The following is an 18,181-nucleotide window of genomic DNA, read 5'->3' on the forward strand; positions in this document are numbered from 1 at the left end:
GTTTGCTTTCGAGCAATTGTAAAACCAAAGTCCAAACCACAGCATCACACCTCAATTTCAATCTTCACAACAAACACTTTTCTGGTCTAAGAAGAGAACAGGATGAAGTGGTTAAAGGAACATGATGAGCTAAAGAAACAAACCACACAATAAGAACGCATACTCTATCTCTTAATGGAAATGAAAGAGAGAATATAAAGATAAAATAAAAAATAAAACCATCATAAATAGTGGATTTTTAACTTTTTCTTTAACTTTCAAGCTGAAAAAAAAAACCTACTTGGAAAAAAAAAAATTCAACAGTCATATCTAGAAAAATGAAAAGGAAAGAAAATCTTCTGTCAGAAGAGCGTGTAGATGAAAGGAAAAAAGACGAGCACAAAAGGATTCTTTCTGCTTTGACCTCTCTGAACATGAAATCATACCAACTATAATTACAATTTCTTTAAATATTCAACTTTAAAATGACTCAAAAATGCAACAGCAAATAAACAATATTAATAATAGCAATAACAATTAAATCTTTAGTTATAAGTATAATACCAAAAAAAAAGAAAAAAGAAAAGAAAAGGATCGCGGTCCTTCACAAAGAAAGTGAGAGGTTGAAGTTAAGACAGATAAAGGAAATCATCAGGGGAAACAGACAAAATAGCAATCTCGGTCATTACAGTAGAGAAACGCCACCTAACCCAAATATAAAATAATTTTTTGGGGAAAAAGTTAAAAAGGAAGCCAGTCAAATTGAAAGGTATGAGCTGAACTTTCAGGATGGATCTTGGTCTGGGAGCTGGTCTTGTTCAGGGACTCCCTCAGTTCAGAGCTCACCGTCCGGCCAAAAGTGGCATTTAAACAAGGAGGTGAGACTGAACAAGATCCATGTGTGAAATGAGACGAATTAAAAAAATTAAAAAAAAAGAGTGTGGGGAAAAAAAAAAAGGGCAAAAACAATGTATCACAATGTGACATGAGAGTTTTCTTTGCCTTTTCTAACTTGATCAGTTTCTTTTGAGTGTTGACAAACTCCCATCTCTTGCTTGGCTCCCTGTTGAGATCTGTGATGTATTTGGGTGCTTATTTCTTCTTGCCAAAGAAACTGAAACGCTTCTCGCGGTCTCTCTCTTTGCCGTCTTTGTTGCGCATGGTCACGCCTCCTGCCTCACCCGAGCTGGGAGACATAGGTGGCATGGTCATCGCCCGACTCAGACCTCGTGTGGCACCCGGCGAACGCTCGGTGGACGACAGGGATGATAGGATTGCTTGAATCCATGAACTCATCTCAGCCTGAGGGAGTGAATGATTGCGTCACGATATGACAGGAGGCTCTTTTTCTAAAACTTAACATAAGAGAATGACCTAGAAACATCCTTTGCTAAACTTACCTCATCCTTTGCTTGGAACAAAAACTCTTTTCCATCCCCAAGCCTTTAAAATAAAAAACATTGTGTCACATGCTAAGAACTTCCTTCTTTTCTTGTGTATTTGCGGTTTCATAAATACTGATTAAAATCTACTAATTTCTCCCCTCATCTCTTTCTCACCTAAGTTTAAATACATATTTTCTCTTCTTGTAGTCGTGGGCAACCTCACAGACAGCCTCGCTGAGGCTGATGGGAACCTCTCCGTGGTAGGGGATTCCATTCGCGGCACTCTTGTTGTCCTTATAGAAGCCCAGACTGCTTTTACGTAAAACGCAATATACATTCTGCCACGATCTACAAATGCAGAGAGAGAAAAACACACCCTTTACACAATTATCCTGATTAGGTTCTCTCAATCATTCCTTTTATAATGTATCTGCTTCCGGTGTCACCTGGTGGCTGCTTTTTTGTTGTGTGATTCCATCTCCTGTTTCCTGCAAAGGATGCCCTCCATGGCTTCTGTGGTGGCATCTGCTCCTCCTCGCCCTGGCAGTGTTGCTGAAGGGTCTTGGTGTGATGCTGAGTCCAGACCGCTGTCACGGCCCGGCCCATTAACAGATTCTGATTCTGATCCCTGGTTGAGCGAAACATGCTGCAGTTAGGAGACGTCACAATAATGCACTGTTTCTATTAACTCAAATATTGATTAGGTCACTATTGTACTGGTCTACACTATTGTTATTCGCTAAAGCACTTTTTTTGTTCACTTTTTGTTACTTTAACTCTTCAAACTGTTCATTAAACAAAATACACTCACATATATACTAAATGTTTTGGGTTGGTAAGATTTTTTAAATGTTTTTGAAAGTCTCTTATGCTCACCAAGACTGCATTTATTTAATCAAAACTACAATGACATTATGAAATATTATAACAATTTAATATTTTCTATTTAATATTTTCTAAAATATATTCTATTTGAATATATTTTAAAATCTAATATTAAAGCTGAATTGTGAGCAATCATTCTAATCTGCTAATTTGGTGCTCAAGAAACTTTTCTTATATATTATTAATGTTGAAAACAGTTGTTTCTGCTTAATATGTTTGTGTAAGATGTGATATTTTTTTTTCAGGATGAATAGAAAGTTCAAAAGAAAGCATTTATTTGAAATACAAATCTTTTAACAATGTGAAAGTCTTTACTGTCACTTCTGGTCAATTTAATGAATAAAAGAATACACGCATTCATTTCTTTAGAAAAAATCTTACTGACCCCATATAATACATGTCCCATCTCAGTATTTTCATAAATTAACCTATACCTAATTTTTTTTCTGTGACAAATTTTTGAGATATAATTCCTGACTGATCACAAACAAATATTCCTTGCTGATAATTTTATATGACCAATGAGCAGATCTGAATCAAAATATTCAAACTCAGTGTGCACAATATGTACATGCACACAAAGGAAAGCGAAGGCACACTCAAAGACATTAAGTAAAAACAGAGACTATAAACACACACACACACACACACACACACACACACACACCAACAAGACCAGAATGGGAGGGGACACATGGGGGGCAGTATGGACAAGCCTGGGGTATGTGGGGGTAAAAATGAAATAACACTGCTACAAAGACACATCTGCCTAAAAATAGTTAGTCAAACTAATTTCATATCCTAAGCCAAATAAGTAAATACAAATGTTAGGAAAAAATTGTTGCCTTGGAATAAAGCAAAATCCGACGAAACTGAAGGAAATAAAGAAAAAGTGTTTAATGTGAGAGTTGGATTAGTAGGGAATTAGTTCAGTTGTTGTGATGCACCCAAACACTATACATACATAATGTAAGTTAAGGGTCCCTGACAACAAACAGCTAAACAACAGCATTACACAGAACAACAAAGACGCCTTTTAACATCATAAAGTAGAAATTTATATGTGATAAAGTGCATCGCAAACACTGATGTTAAAGCTCAGGCCTAAGAAAGAAAACAATATTACACGTTCAACATTACACTAACCAAATACAAACAAAGAAAAGCACAAGACTGATCCACTGAAAGCAATAGGAAGCAGCAGAGCTGTGACTTTGCCCTCTAGCAGGTGTGGTATAGCTGCCGACATGCTGCAAGCTGCTGGGTTGTTAAGCACAAGCAGCGATGCTACACTACGGCTACAGGCTGGCGCTACGGGGTTAGTACTCACACGCTCCTGTGCCTTGTGGGGTTTAGGCACAAGTTTAGAAACTGGGTTAGACTGAGGATTACTCTCTGGTTTAGGTTCAGGTTTCTTGAGTTCAGACACAGAGACCGATAATGACTGCAGATAAGAGACGTCACAAGAATGTGTGTTAACATGCGAGTGTGTTAGAACTGGCACTTGTGTGTGTTGAAATATTGTTCTGACAAATAAAAGGACATCCACACAGTATGAAAACGTACTGATTGTTTTGTTAGACACTCGTTTTGTTGTGACATTCTCCCACACTCAAAGAGACTCAAGAGTTTACAGCAGAACATTAATATGAACATAAATAATTGAGAGGAACAAGGAAACAAGACACTGAACACACAACAAGACTGAACAGTTGAGACCAGGACTGTGACATGCGTCTTGACATGAATTTTAAAGGGGACATCGAATGCAAAATTCACTTTTACATGGTGTTTGCATATAAATGTGTCTTAGCAGTGTGCGGACACAACCCCCCTACAATGATTCATTCAATACTTTTTTTTTAATCCCCAAAAAACCTAAACAGTCTCAATAATCAAGCCGTTTTGATTTTCTGAGCAATATGATGTCATACTGCTCAGGCCCCGCCCACGACCGCTAACAGACTGTCCTGTATTAGCATATTCCCGCCCTCAGCCAGTTGTACGATGTTGGCCACTTTCTCCACGCTCGAGCAGCTGTAGCGACAACAATGTCTCGTAAGCAATGCAGGTGTTTTGTAGTTGTAAATGTGAACATAAGACGCTCCTTTTTCTCCTGACATCAGAGCCACTGAGGACTAATGGTAATGGTAATGCACCGAATAAACCTAAATTTGTTTATGTCTGCACAAATCATTTTACTCCAGACTGCTTTCTGAATGAGGGACAATTCAAGGCAGGTTTTGCTAAAAAGTTCAAACTCAAGGATGGATCAGTACCCACTGTTTGTGATCCAGCTGCATCTCCAGAAGAAGTCAGTCTCGCACATTATATTTTTAATGATCATTTGCTAATCGCCCTTCCTCTTCCATGGAAGAGAGGGGTGGGGTGAGCAGAGCTCATTATCATTTAAAGAGACATGCACTGAAACGGGTCGATGTGTACAGAGCTGTTTTTGATAAGGTAAAAAGAGTGTTGTTTTACACGACCACGACCAGGAATTTTAACTAAAGTATGTTGCAGACTTGTGGAAAATGGGCATCCGATGTCCCCTTTTAAAACGGTGTCTGTATACTTACTAACATATAATGTAAACGTGTATGAAGTGAATGCATATTTGGATCTATTATGGATAGAGAATTTAATATAAGCACAGTGTGGAGCGTATCTGACCTGTGATGTGTCCTGGTCACTGTAGACACCATTGACAGATACTGACTGGTTCAATGTAGTCTGGTCCAGACTCGTCCTTAAAGATAAGCCAACGTACATAAACAAAGTTACAACCAAAAGTATGTTTTGCCACACCTGGCAATAAAAATGTGGCTGTTTAGCCTAAACCAACAGTGTGATTTAATGTATTTACTAATAAAATAAGAAAAAAAAAAACTTAAATAAATAATCTACCATTTGAAATTTGGGGGATGGAATTAAAAATTTTTTTTTTTTTAAAGTTTTTACTTGATCAAAAATACAGTAAAAGCATTAATGTCAAACTTTATTTTAGGATCCAATTCTCACTATTAACAAACCATTAACTACGACTTTTGCCTCAATAAAATCCTAAATTGCTGCTTATTAATAGTTAGTTGTTAAGTTTAGGCATTGGGTAGGATTAGGGATGTAGAATATGGTCATGCAGAATATGTGCTTTATAATTACTAATAAACAGCCAATATATTAATAATAGGCATGCTAATAAGTAACTAGTTAATAGTGAAAATCGGTCCCTATACTAAAGTGTTACCAACATTAATATTGTGAAATATTATTACAATTTAAAATAATTGTTTTAGATTTGAATAGTTTTCAATATTTTATATGATTTATTTTTATATTTTAAATGTTATTTAAAATTATTCCTGTGATGGCAAAGCTGAATGGCTCAGCATCATTACTCCAGCCTTCAGTATAATATGATCCTTCAGAAATCATTGTAACATGCTGGCTTGAACAAGACAAGAAACATTTATTTAAGTGCTCCTTACTATTTTTGTGGACAATTGTGATATATAGAATGTTTAAATTAAGAGAATTTATTTGATATTGAAATATTTTGTGACACTATAAATGTCTTTACTGCCACTTTAATGCATCCTTGCTGAATAAAAAATCCCCAAACTTTCAAATGGTAATGGTTTTATTTCATTTCCAAAGACCATTTCTACTTTCTTAGTGCTTGTTTAGTGTTTTTCATGCTGGAAAAAAAGGATAGTTGAGTAGAATAGTACAGTCTATTTTTTTTACCTTGCAGCAGAATCGTTCATCTCAGACTGTACTACCTCTTCCATGGGGGGAGGTGTGGGTGGTCGTCGGGCCCTCTCTTCCTCTTCCCTTCTTCTTTGAATTTCCTGTTCCTCCAGCTGACAGAGAATAACATGAGAGAGCATTATTAGATTAGTAAAAAATGGCAGATTCTATAAATGATGCTAGCATTATTTTACAAATCCTGCACTTTTGTTGGTGTAAGTGTGTATTTAACAAACCGTGGTGAGTTTCTCTAGCTGTGTGAAACGATCTTCCCAGCCTGCTGCCAGCTTTTCAAAGGCTTCGTGGCGTTTGATAAGACACTCAACTTCATCTACGTTAGAGCCCAATTCTGCTGCCCTGACCAGTGGCTCCTGTCCAGCCAGCCACGACTCGGCCATAGATGCATCCCTGCTGAACTGTAACACCTCCAGAACTAACACACACACACACACACACACACACACACACACACACACACACACACACAGAAACAGAGGAATACAAAGTATGAGGAATCACATAAAAGTGAGGATGTGTCACATTGTCAAACAATTTCATAATATAAGTATATAATATATAACAGTTATATCAAAACTGCCACCTTTGATGTAAATCTCATTAGCATGCCACCAGCCACAGAAACAAGCTTCCTCCCACATACTCACCGATCTGTAAGTGGTCCATTTTCTCTTGCCACTTCTGATTAATTTCAGTGCGTTTGGCCAGAAGCTGGTCCAATTTCTCTTGAATCTAGAAATCACAGACATCCAATTACCTCACAGTGTGTGAGTGGGTGCATGTGGGTTTCCTTGGCTAACATTCAGTGATTAAAATGTGTGTGTATGTGTTATCTTGCCTGGAGCAGACATGTGCATGTTCTTTGGTGTGTATATGATGCGGACAGACCTCATCTGAAGCATAGTGGTTGTTGTTGGTGAGGGTGTGTCCCATTTCACTGCATGCAGTAAAGCTGTCCGCTCTAGTCTCTATCTCAGACTTAATATCCTGATGGTTGGCGATGACCAGACCAGCTGAGGAGACATCCCTACAACAAAACAGGGCATATATGACTCTCATCAGTTGTAGACTTACTCTTGTAATTTCTTCTTAAACCAATTACTAATAACTTTACTTGTACAGTTGTGAGGCATTTTTATATTGTTGTGTGTACTTAAATGTATGACTTCTCAGTGTGTCACTGTATACACACTAAGTGATATACTGAAGTAATATAGCACAATATTACTGCTTTTACTGTATAGCTGATCAAATGCAGTCTTGGTGAGCATAAGAGACTTCTAAAACATTTAGAAATCTTACCGACCCCAATGTATTTTTTGATTTTGACTTCACAATGTATGCTTGAATGTACCTTGGGCTGTCATGTGACTGGATCTGCAAGTTGATTCCTTCCATCCACAGCATGAGGTCTCTGGCCATGTTTAAGTATCTGAACTTCTCCACTGTGTCTAGTAGGAGCAGCCGTCTGGCTTGAGTGGCAGACTGAAGCCCCTCCCAGGCCTCTGTGACTGCACGCTCGTGGCGATGGATATCATCAGCTTTCTCTCCAGCGTACGCTTTCTGCAGACGTGCAGCATCATCCTGAACCTGTGTGACCTGCAACGAGGAGTCAAAGAATGTTTCATCTTTTGACACAATTAAAATCAAGTCATCAGAAAATGTAAAACATATATGTGAAAAGGTTAAATGAAGGCTCTCACCTGCCCGCTGAGTGCCTGCACATCATGCTCATACGCCGTATGCTGTCTAAGCAAGTGCTGGACAGTGTTCAAGTCCCGTCCGAGTTCGGCCCCAGCTAGTGTCTCCTTCTTCTCCCGTATGAGCCCCAAAGCTTCCCGTGCGTCCTGGTGGAAGCGGTGCAGCTCGTATGAGGCGGCAAGCATCTGTGTGCGCGTGTCAATGAGCTCCAGCAGGTCAGCCCAGGCCTCATTGAGCCCGTCCTTCCACTCAGCCACACTGGCGTTTTCTGGATGACCAGACTCAATAAGTTCATCTGCCTGAGCGTTCACTGCATCCACACGCTCCTGGCCAATGTTGCTGGTGTCCCGCGCAAACTCTCGGAACTTGTCACGCAACATCTGAAGGGTTGAGAGAGAACATCCAGAATTCTAGATTGCATGGTATAATCTTTAAATAATGTTTAAAGAAACAGTATTCACGTAAGATGATCAATCGAATGAAGTTTTTGTAATTCGAGTAGTGAAGATTTTGGAAATGAGAAGGAAAAGTAGATTTCATACCGTCACATGTTCATAGTCTTGTCCGAGTTCGTGAGACCCAGCGACAACCTCTCTTTCGGCGATCCACTGCTCTAAATCATCTACCTCTCTCTTCAGCTGGGTCAGTCTCAGTCTCTCCTGCAGTTTGCCCCTCCTCTCTTCTGCCAGATCCTTCAACCCTGCGTACAGTTTATCCACCTGGGCCTGCCTCAGAGTAATTCTTTCACTATAAAAGGGAGAAAGAAAAGGGATTATACCAACATGTCAAATGCTTTATTTGACAGTCCAGAGATCCTACTATGCCCCTCACCTCTCTGGGTGTTCACTATTCACCATAAGTCTGCTGCTATTGGCCAGCTGATGGATGGTTTGAGCGTAGTCCTCTAGAGCCTGCTCCAGAATCTGGTGTTTCTTCACCATCACCAAAGCACTCTGCTCATCCTACAACAACCATTATAAAAACTTTAATCACTGTATACGTAAACACATAGAAAACAGCAAAGCACTTTAGTAAAGTACTTAAGTAAACTCATCAGAACTATAACATAGACTAGCTCTTTAAATAGCTGTTACAAACACCTGCATAGTACAGTCTTACTGACCTTTGCCTTTTCCTCTGACATCATATGAAGCTCTTGTTCTCCCATCCAGGCCTCAGCCTCTGCAGCATCTGTGTAAAACTGCTGCGCTCGGTTAGCCGCTTCTAGCCTCACATTCCTCTTTTCCGTCTCAGAAATCAAAAGGGCCCACAATTCCCTCAGCTCCTCCAGACGCCCATCAAGAGCCGCTCTTCTCTCCCTGTCCATCTCTGAATCCTTCCCAGGGGACATGGTCCTACCATGAGCCTGGATGTCATCTATACGGGGCTGATGGCCCTGAATCTCCTTTTGCAGAGTCTGGGGGAGATCAATCAGGCAGCGAAAAAGAAAGTGGAAAAGGTTACTGAGAGGATCAAAAGTAAACACTTTTTTTATAGCTTCAAAAACACAGATTGAGCGATTGATAACCTGATTCTTTTTGATGAGCAGCTGGACACTGGGCAGATCTTTACCGTGGTCTGTGGATGTGGCGAGAGGCATCCTCTCCTTCACCCATAACTTCAGACAAAAACATAATTACTTTCAGAATCCTGTTTAACCATTTTTGCAAATGAATATTGTGCATATGTATAAAATTGATGTAGAATTCTAAATTTTCACTCAGCAAATGCTATTAAATTTCACAAATAATCCAAAAGAAACGTCAAGTAACATTCAATTAAACATGCAATTTTGAAATAGAAAGACTGAGGGAGTAATTTCTATGTAAAATGTGCTCCAATCTTTTATAACTTTGTGTAAAAAAAAAAAAAAAGAGATTTTTCAGTGTAGCAGTTTTTGCATGTGATTTACAATTTCATCCTCAAGGTCTCTGTTGAACTGATGAGCCTCTTTTGAAGCAAGAAGACGCTGCCTCCGCTGTCTTAGAGGGTCCTGCAGTTTAGAGAAGCTGTCTGTCACCCGTCTCTGCTGCCCATCAACCTCCATTATCCCAGAATCCTCTTGGGCCAAGGCCAGAGCCTGTGACTGCAGAGACTGGACCTCTTTCTCACGCACCTCCATCTGATGATCCAGCATCTGAGACACGCACAGGTACAGGGTCACATAGGGGGTCATTAGGTTTCAAATATATCTGCTTACACAGAATAAAACATATTTCACATTTTTTCCTGGAACTGTTCAACATCCAAAATGTTCTTGTGAGTCCCACAGACTACAAGATGGTTTGATTTCACACTAAAGTGGTCTGTCTCGAGTAGCGATATTTCTACTTGGCCTTGGATTTACCTGGTGTTTCTTGAGCAGGATGTTGACACTTGTGAGATCTTTTCCGAAGTCATCACTTTGGAGTTTAGAGGAGATGTTCTGGAGCCAGGAGTCCAGAGCTGAGCAGCTCTGCGTGAAAAGTTCAGTTCGGTTAGCATCAAACAGACACTGAGCTTTGGCTTGAGTGGTGCTCTCTAGCTCCTCCCACTGCTTCTGCAGGCTGCTCATAGTCTCTGATACAGTCTGCTCCAGCTCAGGCTTCTCCTTTACTAACACCTGACCCTCCTGCGAGAACAAGAAAAAGAGAGACAAAGTCATTGTAGTAGTTTTGACTTACGCAGTTCTGCTCGTGAGTTCACATGCCTTGTGTTTTTTGCTTATTTAGTATGGCCCTGATGAAGCTATTTGACGAATTCTGGATATTTACACACATTCCAGGATTCCCACAATTTTTGAGCATTGAATTTCCATAACATTTCCAGAGTTTCCACACAAAGAGAAATTTCTAGCAAATTAAATATATTAGAGCTGATCATTGCCAGTTTTTTATAAATCACCATTTCAAAACCTGTATTGGCATTCAGAGGTACATCAGATATCCAAAATCACTGGAAGAGATGTGCATGGGAATATACCTTGTCAATCTTGTCCAGCCAGTCTTTATTGGAGGCTAGCTCTGCCATGAAGGCCTGGTGCTTCTGCCACTTGCTGTGGAGGTTTCTAGCCTCATCATAGGACATGTCCTGAGCTGTCAACATTTTCTCATTTATCCACAAAGTCAGCTAAAGAGATGGGCATAGAAAAGAACAATTATTAAATCACACAAAAGGCTTTTGTGGCATCACTGGCTTCATCCTGTAGAAGGTGCTATGGTTCACTGGTGTCATTTATTTCAAAGCGTCATCTTTCATAATGTCAGTCAGAAGGACTTTGTCTCATAATGCAGTCAGTATAATGGATATATGTAGTCTTGTTTGCTCTGTATTTTGTGTTATTACCTCTTGTCCATCCTGTAGGAAGTGCTGCAGCTCTCTGTTATCCTTCAGTTTAGCTAGCAGCTCACTGGCAGCTTGTTTGTTCTTCTGGTGCCTGAAGGAAATCGAGAGAGAACATGAGAAGAAAAACATGGTGTTATTTGGAATGGATTTACTGGGTTTGCTGAGGACCGGCACATCATCAATGCATACATCATTGACAGGATCAAATAATAGGCTGCAACCTATTTATTCCTATGATAGCAAACTGAATTTTCAGCCATAACTCCAGTCTTCAGTGTCACGTGATCCTTCAGGAATAATAATATGCTCATTCAGTGCCAAAGATTAAAGTTGAAAACAGATTATTATAATGTGGAAAATAGTTGTGCTAACTGAAAATTTTTTAGAAAATGTCTTTAAAAAAATCTTACTGATACCAAACTTTTGTTCTATCTATCTATATCACATATATTATTATATATATATACATATTCAGCAAAAAATAGATATATTGTGGCATTGTTGTAAAATTACAGTGATTAAATTTCTAAATTAAAAAAATACTCATAACATGATGATTTAGGTCTTCTTATCAGTTGTTCTGTTCTTGCTCACCTTTCCTGAATGGAGTCTGTCTTCTCCTGAATCTTGTCTGCATTGGTGTTGCCATCAGATATGAGTCTTCGTCCAGATTCGACCACACCATTGATCTTTTCTTCATTGGCCTCCATGGTGGTGAGGAAGTCCTCGTGTTTCTTGATGGCCTCCACAGCCCCTTGCAGGCTGGAGGGCATCTCTGTGTGTGACAGAACATACTCCTGCGGGCAAAGAGAAAGGAAACTGGTTTATTAGCTCTCATTATGGTTTCATCCACCAATCAAGAGTCATTATTTGCAACTTATTCAACTGAAACGGGGACATTCCCCAAAAGATAGCAAGGCAGAATGTTTTACTATAATATTAAACATTTAGTTGTATAGGAACCAAGTGTAAAACAAGAAGTATCGCAATCACACACCTGGCTATTGAGGAAGCCCTCTGCCTGTTTTGCATCTCGTAGCAAGGTTTGGAAATCAAAGGCCTGAGCGAGGACACAGTGGCGGCTCTCCCACATTCTCCTCAGCTCATGCCAGCCAGTGTCCAATGCTTGCAGCCGCTGGGCTAGGAACATGTGCTGGGCATCCGTCTGTCCTTGAGTAACCTAAACAAGCCAAGACAATTCAAAGATCATTTACTTAAATTATCCTTACAACAACTGTTTTCAGCTATTTGTCAAATTTCAATAAAATATGCACTGTCATTCAAAGGTTTGAGGTTAGCAAGACATTTATAATGTTACATATGATTTCTGTTTCAAACAAGTGTTGTTATTTTGAGCTTTATATTCATCAAAGAAACAAAAAAATGTATCAGGGTTTCCACACAAATATTAGACAACACCATTGTTTTCAAGCAAATCAGCATATTAGAATGATTTCTGAAGGATCATGGGACACTGAAGACTGGAATAATGACTGCTGAAAATCAGCTCTGCCATCACAGGAATAAAATACTTTTTAAAAAACAGAAAACAAAATAGAAGTTGTAATAATATATACTGCATTTTTTAACAAATAAATGCTGTCTTGGTGAGCAAAAGACATCTTTCAAAAACAAGACATTTTACAGACCACAAACTTTTGAAGAGTAGTATTAATGAAGTTTTTTAAACTTCACACTAACTGACCTCAACTCCAGTGGCTCTCATCTTCTCATAATCTTCCCTGTAGTTATCTACTTCATTCTTTATGGCCTCATGTTGAGCCAGCAGACACTCTGCTTCTGCCAGAGATGTAGGCGTGTCTTCGGATGCCACAGTGGTCTGTGTACGAGACAGCCAGGCCTGGAAGCCATCAAGATCTCTAAGGAAGCCCTGAAGCTTAGAGGCTTCGCCCAACGACTCCTCGCGCCGTTTCATGGTGGCTCGAAGCTCCTCCCACACCTCCTGGATTTCAGCCAATCGACCCTTGATCTCCTCCTGCTGCTTGGGGTGCTCAGACACCAACTTCTCTGCCTCACAACGCAGGTCATCCAGCTTACCCTGTGGAGAAGAAAGCAAAAGAGAATGAGTAAGAGAAAGGATGAAGCGACAATGTCTTTACAGTTGAATTAGACTTAATGATGCGTTGCTTTTTACCTGTATAGCCTCCAGGTCTCTTTCCATACCAGTGAGTTTACGCTGCAGGGCCATGACTCCAGCCAGGTCATTTCCAAGGCTCTGCGTGGACTCGATGACCTTGGTCTTCTCCTTCATCCAGCTCTTGATCTCATTACACTCTAGATGATAGTTCTGGATATTCAGTGCTGATTCCAGAGCTTGTTTACGCTGGTCAGATAGACTCTGGAAATCAGACCACCTGCAGAAGAGGATAAGGAAGGAGAAGCATGAGGCCATTTCTGTGTGAATCTGATTATTTAACTTTATGAACCTTCTTTGCGTGTATTTGTGTTGAGTTGGGTCTTAGTGTTGTCAATCTGCTCTTTGTGTTGGTGAATATACCTCTTATTGAGTTGGTTCTGTGTCTGGTCGATCTGCTCTTTGTTGCGGTTGTCTGATCCAAGCAGCTGTTGAGCCACTTGATTGACATCAGAAATGCGAGCACCCAGTGTGTTCATCTCTGGCTCCAGAGTTTCAAACCTTCAGTCGAAACAAAACAAACCATAGTACACCAATATATGCCATATCAATAAGATTAACAAAACAAAACTCACGCAGGCATAATTTTATTAGTTCTCACCTTTGCTGGACCACCTCCAGATCCTCTAGTTTGGTGGGAATCTCCATGTTGTGCAGCCACTGTTCTTTCTCTCCAACCCACTGCTGGCAGGCACTAGCTTCACTAAACATGCGATACAACGCAAGCGCTCCATCTAAGGCCTGTCGCCATGATGACGACAACCCCTCTAACTCTTCATAGCGCTGCTCTATTGCTGGGAGACGGCCCTCCACCTGTTGAAGAACGAGAGAGATATATATTATGGCTAACATACACTCCCATTCAAAAGTTTGGGGAAATACATTTTTTTTTAATGTTTTTGATAAAGTCTCTTATGCTCGCCAAGGCTGCTTTTCTTTAATCAAAAACAGTAAAACTGTGAAATATGATTACATTTTAAAATATGTTTTTTCTATTTTAACATATTTTAAAATGTAATTTACTCCTGAATTTTCAGTAGCCATTACTCCAGTCTTCAGTGTCACATGATCCTTCAGAAATCATTCTAAGATGCTGATTTGGTGCTAAAGAAAATATTTTGTGCTGTTTAATATATTTGTGAAAACTGTGAAACTTTTTTTTCATTAGAACAGCATTTTTTTGAAATGGAAAACTTTTTTAACATTATAAATGTCTTTACTGTCACTTTTGATCAATTTAGCACATCCTTAATGAACAAAAGTATTAATTTCTTTCTTACTGACCTCAAACTTTTGAACAAGTATTAACAGCAGTCAGTCAATTCAAATATATAAATAGTGGTTAATATTGCTTGTCAATTTGTAGTTAATGCCTCATTTTTTTCTTACGTGTATGTGTTTTGTGTACCTGTGGAGACTGTGCGTATGCTTCCGGCAGTGTTGAGGCCTGTTCATGTAGTGAGTCGATGAGTGATCGGTGACTTTGAATCTCCTCCTCCACCTCTCTCTGCTTTCTGGCCAGAGTCTGTGTAGAAAACTCATCGTGGCCAACTTCTTGACTAGACACCTACAAACAGAACACACAAAAAAACAAAGATTCAATCTGGTGACTGAACTCAGCAACATAACTACACCATGATAAATTCTTCTGGACAAACAGTCAAGTCAGTAATAGCAAACAGTCTGTTAAAAATATAATATTTGTGTTTGTTTTACCAGTCTTAGTGTTTCCAGTATCCAGGCCTCCATGTCGTTGCCGTCTGTCTGGAACTGATGGAAAGCTACAGACTCTATCAGCCCCTGCTCACGCAACTGTGAGGCCTGGAGAAAAAGAATGTGAAATGTGGTGTAAGACTGTGAAAGAGACACATTACACTTTGAAGTCTGAGCCATTCTCTGTTGCTTTACCTCCTCCAGGTGCGACCACTGTGCTCTCACGTCCTTGATTCGCTCTGTCACCTCAGGTGCCCCATAGTGGCCTTCCTTCACTAGGGCCTCTCCGCCTGCAATGCTGTTCCCCAGAGGGCCATACCGGGCTGCCATCTCATCTCTGAAGGCCTCATGTTTAGACAGGAGGTGAAGAGCGGAGCTCAAGTCCTTTCCGTAGTCCCCTCCAGAAAGGATCTGCTCCTGCTCTCTGATCCAGGCGGCCTCCTCTCCCAGCTCCCATAGGAACTGCCACAGCCTTCGCGAGTCATCTAGTCGAACTCGTCGATCCGCAGCCAGCTGGCTCAGTTCTCCATACGCTCGGCCCAGAAGATCCACCTTCTCTTCAACCAGAGTGGGGTCACATGGCTTATAACCTAAAAGAGAGGACAACCAATTGTGTTTTAATTTTGAGCTTACAACAATCACATGTTCGTGTATGTACAGGGAATATCCTCACTCTGTTCATTTGAAGTAAATCTCTTCGCAGCAGCCTGAACGGCTTTGACTCGCTCGGCCTGTGCGGATATATCAGCTTCCACAAGTGTGTGTTTTTGCAGCAAGTCCTCCACATCATGAAGGTGTTTTCCACTGTCCTGAGATTGCAGACGACTCTAAACACACAAATAAAAACACGCATAATTTGCTGTGGACAGCGATCTCCAAGGACAAATCTGTAAGACATTACAAACATTACAACATGCAGGGAGCTGCATGGCAGTGCTAGCAGGTAAGCAAAAAAAGTTCAGGAGAAAAAAATTAAATAATAATTCTAAATAAAATATAATAATAATAATAATAATAATAATAAAGAATGATCAAATTTTACATTACAATTCCATTCTTGTCTAAACAATAGTCAGATATCATGAGGTTAATCACAAATTATTTTAATTGTAAGATAAAAAGATCAAAATTTTTCAAATATTCATAATATTTTATAAAAACGTATTTTTCACAGTTTAAATGGGTCTTTATACATGAAATTGCACCGATATCTTTATATTTTAAGAATGAGGTCTTGCACAAGAGAATCATATTTTGGGGCCCATCCAATTTCCGAAAAAACAAACACAAACAAACACTATTTTAGCAGTGGAAAATAAAATGTTGGTCTGAATAAGTGGATAGTGATACCTTCATGTCTTCCATCCAGTCCATGATGTAGCTCATCTCCTGTAGAAGGCGCTGCAGGTCTCTGTGTGCATTCAGCCTCTCTCGCCGTGCTGCAAGTAGTTCCTTCAGATACTCCCACAGTCTAAGGACGTTATCCCTCCGTGCCAGTATGCGGCGCACTTCATGATATCCCTCTGCCTCCAGTTCTCGAGCAACAGCTTCTACGGTTGCTACGCGCTCACCGTACGCCTGGATGTCGGTCTCGATGGCCTCGTGTTTGCGAGTGGCTGCTTCCACAGCACCCAGGTCAACACCAAAATTGTCCTAAAGGGTACAACAAAGTTTTATGTTACTCATCATCCCACATTAAACCATAAATATTTTTTTCAGTGTTAATCTACGTCACCTGTGAGACCAGCCGCTGGTTTTCGCTGAGCCAGGTTTCTCTCATGGCTGCTTTGCGGTCAAAACGTGCAGCCAACATCTCCAGCTTCTCCTGACGAATCAGCTCATTTCTCAGTGCCAACTCCCTCTCGTGTTCCGCTTTCTCCAGCCTCTCCCATGCCTTTTCAGACAAACAGCAAACACAGCTGGCCATGAGCATCACTCAAAACTCAAGTTATGTTTGTGTAGCTTCACATGTAGAGGAGCATTTGATGTGTATATACCTTGTTGATATCAGAGATGAGTTTTCCCTCTCTTGGCATGTAGACTTTCTGATTGTTTGCTCTCATTTTACTCTGAATGGTGAAGAGCAAAACCTCCAAATTTCCCTTTTCAGTGAATCTGTCAAACATACAGGATTAAAGCAATGTGTCTAGAATGACTTCTGGACATTAAACGTGTAAAGTCAACATAAAAATCCTGTTTGCAGCCCATTTTACTCCTGTAATGTGACCCCTGTAAACCTGATTTTATCCATCGGGAATTGAATGGATGGTGAAAATTGGGCGCTACATATCACAACTGAGCCAGACTGAATGCGAGTTTGCTAAAACAATGCCTACACTAGCTATTATTAAACATTATCCAACACGGCAAACAATTATATTCTTACTCAGTATTTTTTTATAATTTTCCAATACAAATTTCTTTCATTCTTAAATCAAGACACATTTACTTGAGAAGCTAAATGACTTAAAAATTTATCAAAATTATATACCCAATGGGCTAAAAATTAAAAGACAAATCAAGACCATTTTATTTTTCTTACCCCACTGGAAGATTTTTATTTTTTGTAAACATAAACTCACTTAATTTTGAGTAATCACTTTAGTATTTTGAGTAGGGATGTAACGATTCACTCAACTCACGATTCGATTCGATTCACGATTTTATTTTGTTTTTTACAAAATGAGATTTAAGACAAATTATAAATTAAATGTGTCCTTTTATTATTGCTTGGACAAAATGCTGCACATTTCTTTGTGAAATTGAAATATAACACTATAATAATATACTAATATAGCACTTGCATATTATTGCTCTTTTGTTGGTTTTGATTGCTTCTATCGTCCTCATTTGTAAGTCGCTTTGGATAAAAGCGTCTGCTAAATGACAACATTTAAATATAATGTAAATGTAAATAACAAAACTAAATTGAAAATTTAAAACAAGCCCCAAATCAAATAAATAAGAAACACAAATAAAAGAAATCTCTTCATATAAACAAACTAAGGCTTTGTGTGTGCTCTTTCCCTTTAAAATTAGAGGCAACCACTGCATTTTAATCTTGATCCAAACAAAGATGCTGTATACATGCAACACGAGCACTTTTTAATCTAAATTAAATTGTATAATTTCGAAATTTGAAGCAAAAACAGAATGGTTTGACTTCAGTTTTGTGAAACTATACATAAAAATATCTGCATGAAACAGCAGAGCTGAATGAGACGCAGATTACCTCTCTGCCAGCAGGTGGCGCTTAAAGCGTTTCCGCTGT

General features: G+C 39.5%; 1 protein-coding gene across 8 annotated transcripts in view; it reads right to left on the reverse strand.

Annotated features, from left to right (window-relative positions):
- Positions 1-291: 291 nt before the first annotated feature.
- The window catches only part of LOC107596124 (spectrin beta chain, non-erythrocytic 1-like), an 83,384-nt gene continuing 65,494 nt past the window's right edge, over positions 292-18,181 (reverse strand). For 4 of the 8 annotated variants that reach the window (XM_016286763.1, XM_016286762.1, XM_016286761.1 and 1 more), the window contains 34 exons: positions 16,908-17,025; positions 16,646-16,804; positions 16,261-16,563; positions 15,584-15,737; positions 15,106-15,500; positions 14,914-15,018; positions 14,606-14,764; positions 13,799-14,010; positions 13,561-13,698; positions 13,198-13,417; positions 12,748-13,101; positions 12,040-12,222; positions 11,637-11,839; positions 11,043-11,133; positions 10,680-10,826; positions 10,066-10,329; positions 9,631-9,855; positions 9,247-9,336; positions 8,842-9,135; positions 8,550-8,680; positions 8,261-8,465; positions 7,721-8,098; positions 7,372-7,616; positions 6,906-7,044; positions 6,665-6,749; positions 6,236-6,432; positions 5,997-6,112; positions 4,923-4,998; positions 3,580-3,693; positions 3,095-3,121; positions 1,811-1,992; positions 1,539-1,712; positions 1,380-1,422; positions 292-1,281 (listed from right to left, as the gene is read on the reverse strand). In XM_016286763.1, the coding sequence (XP_016142249.1) occupies positions 1,072-1,281; positions 1,380-1,422; positions 1,539-1,712; positions 1,811-1,992; positions 3,095-3,121; positions 3,580-3,693; positions 4,923-4,998; positions 5,997-6,112; positions 6,236-6,432; positions 6,665-6,749; positions 6,906-7,044; positions 7,372-7,616; positions 7,721-8,098; positions 8,261-8,465; positions 8,550-8,680; positions 8,842-9,135; positions 9,247-9,336; positions 9,631-9,855; positions 10,066-10,329; positions 10,680-10,826; positions 11,043-11,133; positions 11,637-11,839; positions 12,040-12,222; positions 12,748-13,101; positions 13,198-13,417; positions 13,561-13,698; positions 13,799-14,010; positions 14,606-14,764; positions 14,914-15,018; positions 15,106-15,500; positions 15,584-15,737; positions 16,261-16,563; positions 16,646-16,804; positions 16,908-17,025 (6,136 nt within the window). In that variant the 3' untranslated portion in view covers positions 292-1,071. Of the gene's footprint in view, positions 1,282-1,379; positions 1,423-1,538; positions 1,713-1,810; positions 1,993-3,094; positions 3,122-3,579; positions 3,694-4,922; positions 4,999-5,996; positions 6,113-6,235; positions 6,433-6,664; positions 6,750-6,855; positions 7,045-7,371; positions 7,617-7,720; positions 8,099-8,260; positions 8,466-8,549; positions 8,681-8,841; positions 9,136-9,246; positions 9,337-9,630; positions 9,856-10,065; positions 10,330-10,679; positions 10,827-11,042; positions 11,134-11,636; positions 11,840-12,039; positions 12,223-12,747; positions 13,102-13,197; positions 13,418-13,560; positions 13,699-13,798; positions 14,011-14,605; positions 14,765-14,913; positions 15,019-15,105; positions 15,501-15,583; positions 15,738-16,260; positions 16,564-16,645; positions 16,805-16,907; positions 17,026-18,181 lie in introns of those variants that run through there. The other 4 variants (XM_016286767.1, XM_016286768.1, XM_016286764.1 and 1 more) reach the window with 3 other exon arrangements.

Source organism: Sinocyclocheilus grahami, unplaced genomic scaffold (assembly GCF_001515645.1).
Source record: "Sinocyclocheilus grahami isolate Dianchi unplaced genomic scaffold, SAMN03320097.WGS_v1.1 scaffold215.1, whole genome shotgun sequence".
NCBI lineage: Eukaryota > Metazoa > Chordata > Actinopteri > Cypriniformes > Cyprinidae > Sinocyclocheilus > Sinocyclocheilus grahami.